This window comes from Atractosteus spatula, chromosome 2 (genome assembly GCF_055471065.1).
Source record: "Atractosteus spatula isolate fAtrSpa1 chromosome 2, fAtrSpa1.hap1, whole genome shotgun sequence".
NCBI lineage: Eukaryota > Metazoa > Chordata > Actinopteri > Semionotiformes > Lepisosteidae > Atractosteus > Atractosteus spatula.
Window position 1 is genome coordinate 9,539,218 of NC_142707.1, and position 8,335 is coordinate 9,547,552.

Sequence of the window (8,335 nt, forward strand, 5' to 3'; positions counted from 1 at the left end):
ATGAGTTATTCCACCGATATCTACTCCACCAGCTCCTATCGGAAGATATTCGGGGACGCTCCTCGAGTTTCAGCGCGGGTCTCCGTCAGCAGCAGCCCCTCCCGAGCCTCCGTTTACCGGTCCGGCCCGGCCCTGCATTCCCGCAACTATGGCTCGTCCTCGGGGGTCTCCTCGTCTACCTACCGCAAGATCGGGACAGGGCGAGCCGCGTACTCCGCCCTGCCGGAGAGCTTCGAGCTCTCCCAGTCCACGGCGGTGACCAACGAGCTCAAGATCATCAGGACCAACGAGAAGGAGCAGCTGCAGGGGCTGAACGACCGCTTCGTGACTTTCATCGAGAGGGTCCACCAGCTGGAGCAGCAGAACAAGGTCCTGGAGGCCGAGGTCACCCTCCTGCGCCAGCGGCAGTCCGAGCCCTCCCGCCTCCACGAGCTCTACGAGCAGGAGATCCGGGAGCTGCGGGCCCGCGTGGAGGAGCTGACCCACGAGAAGAGCCAGATGCACCTGGACTGCGTGCAGATGAGCGAGGGGCTGGAGCGCGTCAAGGACAGGCTGGGCGAGGAGACGCGGCTGCGGGAGGAGGCGGAGGGCACTCTGAAGGGATACCGCAAGGACGTGGACGACGCTACGCTCGCCCGCCTGGAGCTGGAGAAGAAGGTCGAGTCGCTGCTGGACGAGATCGCCTTCCTCAGGAAAGTGCACGAGGAGGAGGTGCAGGAGTTGCAGACTTCCATGCAGGCGTCCCAGGTAGGATATAGCGCCCCAGAAACATCATACAGCAATAAGGCTCATGTCACACATCTGAAGGGGGTTAATCTGAACAGTGCTTGCCCCACAGTGCCTTTTATATCCTCCACGAAGGTTGACAGTTTTCTTCCTGACACGCAATGGCGTGTTTTAGGTTCTGTCAGACCCCGTTTAATGCACAAATAATTGCGACACGTTCTGACACGATTCGAGAGTACGCAGGTCCATGTCCGCCGGACATCGGATGTGAAATTAAGTGAATTTACTAGCTTGCATTCGCTTATTGTTTCCTGCTGCGTCTCCGTTCCGCTTCGCGTTCCGGGGTATCCCCGCTCCAAACTTCGCAGGCACTGCGGTCACAGCCGGCTGCGCCAACTCGGGAGCTCAGCAGATCCAGCCCCGTGCGGCGCCCCAGCTGAGAGGAGACATTATTAGCACTTCGTTTAAACTCGATTGGCTGCAGAAGTCATTTCTCTACGGAGGACAACAGGGCAAAAGACGCAGTGCAATCACCCAAACTGAAGCTTCATTAGACTTATTTTTTTTTTCTGGTCTTGGAGAAAAGAAGAAGCAAAAATGAATTAAACGCATCGCAGAGAACATAAATATGCAGATTTGCTGCTGCCTTCCACACATCAGCAATTTTGAAATCCCCGTAATAACGCGTCGCTGCTTTAAAGCGCGAGTCTCCCGAGGATCGCAGTGGTCCCCGGGGGAAATACAAGCGCAGAGCCGCAGATTAACAGTAGCGCATAATTCTAGGTGTGGCACCGAGGAGGATGCCGCGTGTCCTTCAGTATCGCTCAGACAGACAACTGAAGAATTCCGTTCCAGCATCGCCTCGCTACCAGCTACAGAATTATTGACAGATCTCTAGAGTTACCGCAGTTAAATAGTGCAGAAGTCTCCCTTTTCGCCTAGTTGCAACAGCACACGTTTTAGAATTGAACCGTCTGCATTTCAACTTTCAATAATTTATGTGCTCTAGGTGACCATATAAAACAATATAAAGGACGTCTATAAATAATTACATTTATATTGAGGTGCAGTACGGTGATTTATTTATACATAATGGGAAGTAAAAAAGTAATAAAATCGCCCTCAATTTTTATTTAATGAAAGTGAAAATCTTGTGTATTACTAATGGGCAGGTCATTCACCTGCTTTCTATGTACTCAGAATTCATAGGGAAATGGATTGTAGGAACTGGCTGGGCAAGGCTGATATAGGGTTTGGAAGTACATCCAATAAAATAATTTTCACCCGCACCGTGACAGAATGAAGGTTGAGTCTCTTCGCTCCTTTTCCACGAGCATTAGGTTTGACCTTGTAGTGCACAGTTGCTTGGCCTTTTCGTAGTTCCTAATGCTATAATCTTCATCCAAACACCAGAAAGCTCCGCCTTTCATTCCTAATCCACTATTGATATGAATACAAAGACAGAGAAACCGAGATCAGAGAGACACTGCAAGTCCAGCTGGCAAAGGTAACCAGCTTTCATCTAGAAAAGAGCATTTTAATAAGCTGAAAACAACGAGGCAAAAATGTGTTGTCAGATTGTGGTATATTTTTAGTCATCAAAAGACCTGCTGCTCTGTGGTATCCTATTGCCACAGGTAGAGGAACACTGTAAACTCGAAGCACATAGACAACACAACAGCATCTCATTATCTTCCTGTGCGTGATTGTGTATTCTTACAGAAACGTTTCAAAACTTTGCGAACTGTTTTGTCCTGACTTTCAGAAAGGGTAGCAGTAACGTCCACACAAAGCCAGCGGCCAGCCAGGCCACAGCCCCTCCCTGTTCCTGGGGTGTGACTCGGGCTGGTGCATGTGGGTTCCCCAGGCTGGAACCCTAGTCTTCCCTTGCTGGGTGGACTGGAGCGACTGGGGTGAAGTGTCTTGATTAAAGGAGCAACACACTGTAAACGTAATTTCCAGCTGGGAAGGAATGTCTGCCAAACACATACTGTACTGTAAATAACAATAATATTCCAACTGTAGCATCTGCAGTGGGGCCTTAAACCCAGTGCCTGTCAGTGAGGAGCGCAGAGTCCCAGCCCCTGCTGTGCAGCGCTCCTTTTAAAACAAATGATGAGGACAAACCTTTCCAGTGAGATAAACAGAGGGTGGAACCTTTTCCCTCTATCTCTTTCTGTCTCCTGCTGTAACGTTTCTCTGCTCTGAATGTTAAACCGGCCTCTGGGGAGTGCACTGCACTAGTAAAATTAACGCCAGCTGCTGTGCCTTTCCAAGGGAAAGGGTATAGAAAGAAACTAATTCGATCCAGCAGCCCCCAGCTCTGTCTCCGCTCAGACAAGCTGATGCAGCTTGATCTGGTGACAGCGTAGGAAAAAATCAAATACTCTCTGTTGGGGTGTTCAAAATTCACAGCATTCTGACTTTTTACCGACAGGCTAAGCAAAAAATAAAATAAAATGAGAACATTTTATGTTGAATCCTCTCACAAGAGGACTCGCGTAAATTAGTTTGGCTTTGCATAATTGCTTTATTTTTTTTTCGAACCCAAAAGGGCCTTATCCTAAATCCCCATTTTTGAAGCTGTGCTCCTAAGCAGCACAAACCACAGCCTCAGCCCATCCCCCAGTTGGATATTTTGTATTGGCCATGCAGATAAAGGGGTCTAATACATGGAGGTATCAAACCATTACATGCCACAAGCAATATGTCTACAAGAAGGACAGAAAAATGCAAAGGCATTTAAACACAAATGATGTATAGAATGACTAAGAAGGATTGAATGGCCTCCCTGCCTTCTATAATTTCATATTCTTGAATTCTAGGAGAGATTTAGGGAAAACTTGATATTTTGGATGCTCTGTGCAGTGCATGGAGCACTCCAGCGTTGATGCGCTGTGAGTTGGCTTTTGGCAATGCAAAAATTATATATTTTTTGAAAAAACACAGCTTTCAGACATTACTGCAGCACTGCCCAGAACCAAAATCCAAAATCCAAAGCGAGGTGGAATGACATGAATTTATACAGTATCATTATTCATCATTTGAGAATGCATATGTGTGAAGTAATGAGTCTTAATTAGTGGTCTTTTTGGCCAATTAGAAGCTCTTGCAGCTTTGTTTAAAAACTTGTGCACTCCAGCTACATTCATGCAGCTTTTAGATAATATAACTGATATTGCCTATCTCCGATTGGCCAGTCTGGGACTGGAACCCTGGATGTTTTCCCATCGTAACAACATGAAAGAAGTTCTAGGAAGTCCGAAAAAGATGTGATCATAGAACAGAATGATATTTTGTATTTTTAGTCTCTGAATCGCATCTTGAAAACACAAAACCATCGTGTTTTGGTTTCAATCTCTGTGTGTTAGGAATTCGGCACTCTAGGATGTTCATGGTGCTACAACAGCCTTGATTCTGGGGTGCTGGACACCCACAGCCTGAGCCTGCAGTCTTATGTCGGAGCACCCCAACAATGTTACCCCAGCAGCACCCATCATTCATCACTGCTGTAGTGAAGGTCTGGTCCGTGCATTTAGTCAGGACAACTGTAGGATTTCAGTAAGCATTAAGGCTTGAAATTGGGGAGGCAGGAGAAGGTGTAGATATTCCAGGAGTCAGAGAGCCAACAAGAGTTTTTCTTGTCCTCTGAGACCTTTGCTGTGTTTTTAGTTTCATCACAAAACAGTTACTAACCAAAGTTACAGACCTACTGCTTGTTAACTGGGATAAACCTACAATTTCAAAAATTCAAAGCATTCTGACTTTTTACTGACAGGCTAAGCGAAAAATAAAATGGGAACATTTTTATGTTTAATGCTCTCACAAGGATCCTCAAGTAAATTCGTCTGAATGGCCTTGTGACTTTTTTATGTACGAGGAAGACGCAAGCTGTTGAATGAAAAACAAAATAAAGCAATTAAGCAAAACCAAAAGCACTTCTCTCTCTGTATACCTGCTCTGCACAGTCTCTTCCTAGATTTGCGGATTTGCACAGGGGAAACGGGGTGCACACGTGGCCCTGTGAGATTAAACTGGTCCCTGTGCTGGTGCTCCTCTGTGTCCTGCCCAGGTGTCGGTGGAGATGGATGTGAGCAAGCCCGACCTGGCGCTGGCTCTGCGTGACATTCGGGCGCAGTACGAGAGCCTGTCGGCCAAGAACCAGCAGCTGGCAGAGGACTGGTACAAGTCCAAGTTTGCCAGCGTGAAGGAGGCCGCCGCCCGCAACTCGGATGCCGTCAAGCAGACAAAGGAGGAGCTGAGCGAGTACCGGAGGCAGATGCAGGCGCGGACGCTGGAGATCGAGGCGCTGCGCAGCCACAACGAGGCACTGGAGAGGCAGCTGCAGGAGCTGGAGGACCGCCATGCCGCCGAGACCAGCGAGCTGCAGGTGAGGGGGAGGCGCCCCCTGCTGGTACCGTACGGTCTGCTAGCTCACTGATGTGGTGCAGGAGACACAATGAGACAGTTTGTGCATTTCAGTGTTAAAGTGCTCTTAGTGCAATTAAACAACACAAGCTGCTCTACCACAACCAGTCTGCAGTGCTGGTACTGGGAATTACACCTTTAACAGCAAGCAGCATTCTGTTGTTCTTGCACATAACAGCTCAGAACAGAACATCAATCACAGGAATTATAATCACTTTACTGGGGAGTAACACACAGTCACATTTCCTTAATGGACAAATCAAAAACAAGAAATGTCTCCTATTTCATCCGTTTGACCTTAATGTATTCTTAACGTCATTGATTAAACAGCTAGTTAATGTGTAATAATTATAAAATAGGACCAACGTCAATAAGCTAGTAACTGGAGAACTTACAGGTTAAAACCGGATGTGCTGTATGACACAGGGGGAGTGTATTTCCCCATGGAGGGACACTGGAAAGCTACAACACTGCAGTTCACAGATATTCCCAGTCCAGGAATAAGATGCGTGCGTTCAGCCGAGGAAGAGAGTGCCTGACGAAGGCGCGGTCTGCCCGCTGGTCTGTGCTCTTTTGCAGGAGGTGATCCAGCAGCTGGAGAACGCGCTGCGGAACACGAAGGGGGAGATGTCTCGCCACCTGCGGGAGTACCAGGACCTGCTGAACGTCAAGATGGCTCTGGACATCGAGATCGCCGCCTACAGGTACGGGACTTCCCTGCGAGGAACGGGGTGTGCTGACGAAACTGTCCTTTGAAGGACCTCAGGAAACCAGCTGTGGCAGCCTGTCTGGGGATCCTTTTCCAGAACGGCTGAACAGAGCAGGATATGAGATGAACAAACTCGGGAGATGAAGAGCGGTCAACAGCTGATTCATTTGTTCAGTGAAAAGCGTTGCTCTCCCCTTATCTGCCTCCTCTTTTCGTTCCCCGTCTAGCCTCCCCCCTGAGTTCCTCTTTCTGTTCTTGTGTCTCTTCCTCGTCACAATGCAGGAAGCTGCTGGAAGGCGAGGAGACCCGTCTGAGCTCGGTAGGGGGTGCACTCCTGCAGTCGGGCTACCCCGGACTTGTGTCGTCCTCCCTCTACTCCGCAGCCAGGTCCTACACCATGAGCAGCAGCACCTTGTACAGGAGGATGGGGGCCAAGCTGGAGGAGCCCGAAGAAGAGGAGAAAGAGGAGGAAGAGGAGGAGGAAGAGGAGGCAGAGAATGGAGAGAAAGAGGAGGAGGAGGAGGAGGAGGGAGGAGAGGAGGAGGAGGAAGAGAAGGAGGAGAAGAAGGAGCTGTCTGTCGCACCAACCAGCAAGAGCTAAAACACTCCCAGCCTCCTCCGGTGAAACATGCCGATTCCCGTCCCCCCATGTCCAGACACCTCTCCATCACGCCCTCGTCAACGCCACTGCACCACAGCCCCGCAACCGCACGAGCGTTAAGTAAAAATACACTCAGATCGTAAAATAGAAATGACTTTCCCAACACGCTCTTTGAAGACGTATAAGCTGCAGATACTGAGAAGGATAAAAGTAAAGGCACTTTAGACATTTCTACTTAAAAGATTGAAAAACTCACAGTTCAGCATTTATGACCAAACTGTACTCTAGAGGTATAGTTCATGACACAAGTGCATTCTCCATTTACAAAAAGAATTGCTGCTATACTTCAAAGGAATTCTAAAGTAGGATACAGTATTTTTAAATATAATCAAGTGTTGCTAGACTGTACTGTTTAACAGGAAAACAAGCCAGACCTCACCCCTGTATATCTAAAATGTTAAACGTCACTTTTCAGCACTGAATGCTGTTTCATGTATAGGAAAGGACAGTAGAAAATCACAGCAAACCCATCAGGTGTGATGGCAGCTCTTGTGAAGCCTGACTGCCCGCAGTGTTTCTCCAAACTGCCACAGCACATCGCACTAAAAGCACAGTGAAGCATGACGAAGATGCACGCTGCTCGCTCGTTAAGCCTCATTGCAGAGCCTGGTGTTAAATTTACAAGCACAATGAGCACGTGCAAAATTAGACAGGAATATTCAGGGGCGATCGGCATGCATTTTTACCACTGACCTGAGATCTTCATTTGGATATTATGTGAAACATCTACAAGCACATCATAGTGAAAGTACTCAGAACTTTCTCATCCATAGAATACACTGTATTATTACTAAGGTCAGTTAATCCAAGGTGCTATTCAATCAAACAATCAGCAAGTCCAATTGCAGTTTTTGCAAGCAGGTACCAATTCGGTTTTATAGCATTTAACACCTAGACATGGTAAACACCATTTGAATGTGCTTCGAATAGTCAGGATTCAGCAGGGCAGCCACTGTGGAATGAGCAAGTACAAAAACAAGAAATGAGGTCCCAGAAATAATATAGGAAGAAATATTGCACTGTGAAACTCCAAAAACTAAGTCTTATATTTGCACTGTTTCAAGATGCTGAACAGATACTGTAGATCAAAAAGCCGAGGGTGGAGTACTAGAAGAAAGAATTGAGCAGTGATCAGACATGCACAGATGTGAGAGCAGATCTCATCAGAGGTAATGGAAGGAACTCCAATAGAGTTTAATGACAATCTTTCTCTGAAGTAAAAGCCTGTAGTCATATACACATAGCATATGCATATATTAATGACAGACACTTATATTTAACACGGGTGCCCCTCCGATCTGATATTGATGCACCTGTACAGTAAATACACTCGGTTCTATCCCCTCCACTCTCACACTGCAGTCATGCAACAATACATCTAACAATTATTGTCTTTAAATGCTACCGAAACAGCATACTGTAGCAGCAGCTCCTTCACAAGGCCTCGAGGGTCATTTTGATCTCTCTGTTCAGGAAAAGCTGATGCCAAGGAATATGGAGACCTGCCATTTTTTTTACTACTGTAATTTAACTCCTGAGTGCCTAGTGTCTCATATACTGGGCACAGTGAACATGGTTTTGCGTTCATCGAAATAGTAACAAATAAAAGCTAGAGTCCCTGTCACGACCACACATTCCTGCAAATGCCGAAGCATTCTCACGACCCCAGACAACCAGACACCAGCTCTTTCCAATTCCCACAAACACCGATGTATGAACTAATCGTCCAATCGCACCTCTCCCTCTTCACCGCACCTTCTGCTACCCAGAATACTTAAGGGTTCACTACCATCACCACAACGCTTAGTATT

The 8,335-nt window shown here is 47.3% G+C and overlaps 1 protein-coding gene across 1 annotated transcript; it reads left to right on the forward strand.

Annotated features, from left to right (window-relative positions):
• neff1 (neuronal intermediate filament family member 1) lies at nt 1-8,335 on the forward strand. Its single transcript, XM_088908455.1, has 4 exons — nt 1-747; nt 4,799-5,116; nt 5,734-5,858; nt 6,146-8,335. Exons 1-4 carry the CDS (start codon nt 1-3, stop codon nt 6,462-6,464), a joined length of 1,509 nt encoding a protein of 502 aa, XP_088764581.1. The 3' UTR covers nt 6,465-8,335.

Coding starts and splice junctions, on each gene's coding strand:
- neff1 (XM_088908455.1), top strand. CDS start 1: ATGAGTTATTCCACCGATATCTACTCCACCAGCTCCTATCGGAAGATA. Junction 5,117..5,733: donor CCGAGACCAGCGAGCTGCAG/GTGAGGGGGAGG, acceptor GCTCTTTTGCAG/GAGGTGATCCAGCAGCTGGA. Junction 5,859..6,145: donor ATCGAGATCGCCGCCTACAG/GTACGGGACTTC, acceptor GTCACAATGCAG/GAAGCTGCTGGAAGGCGAGG.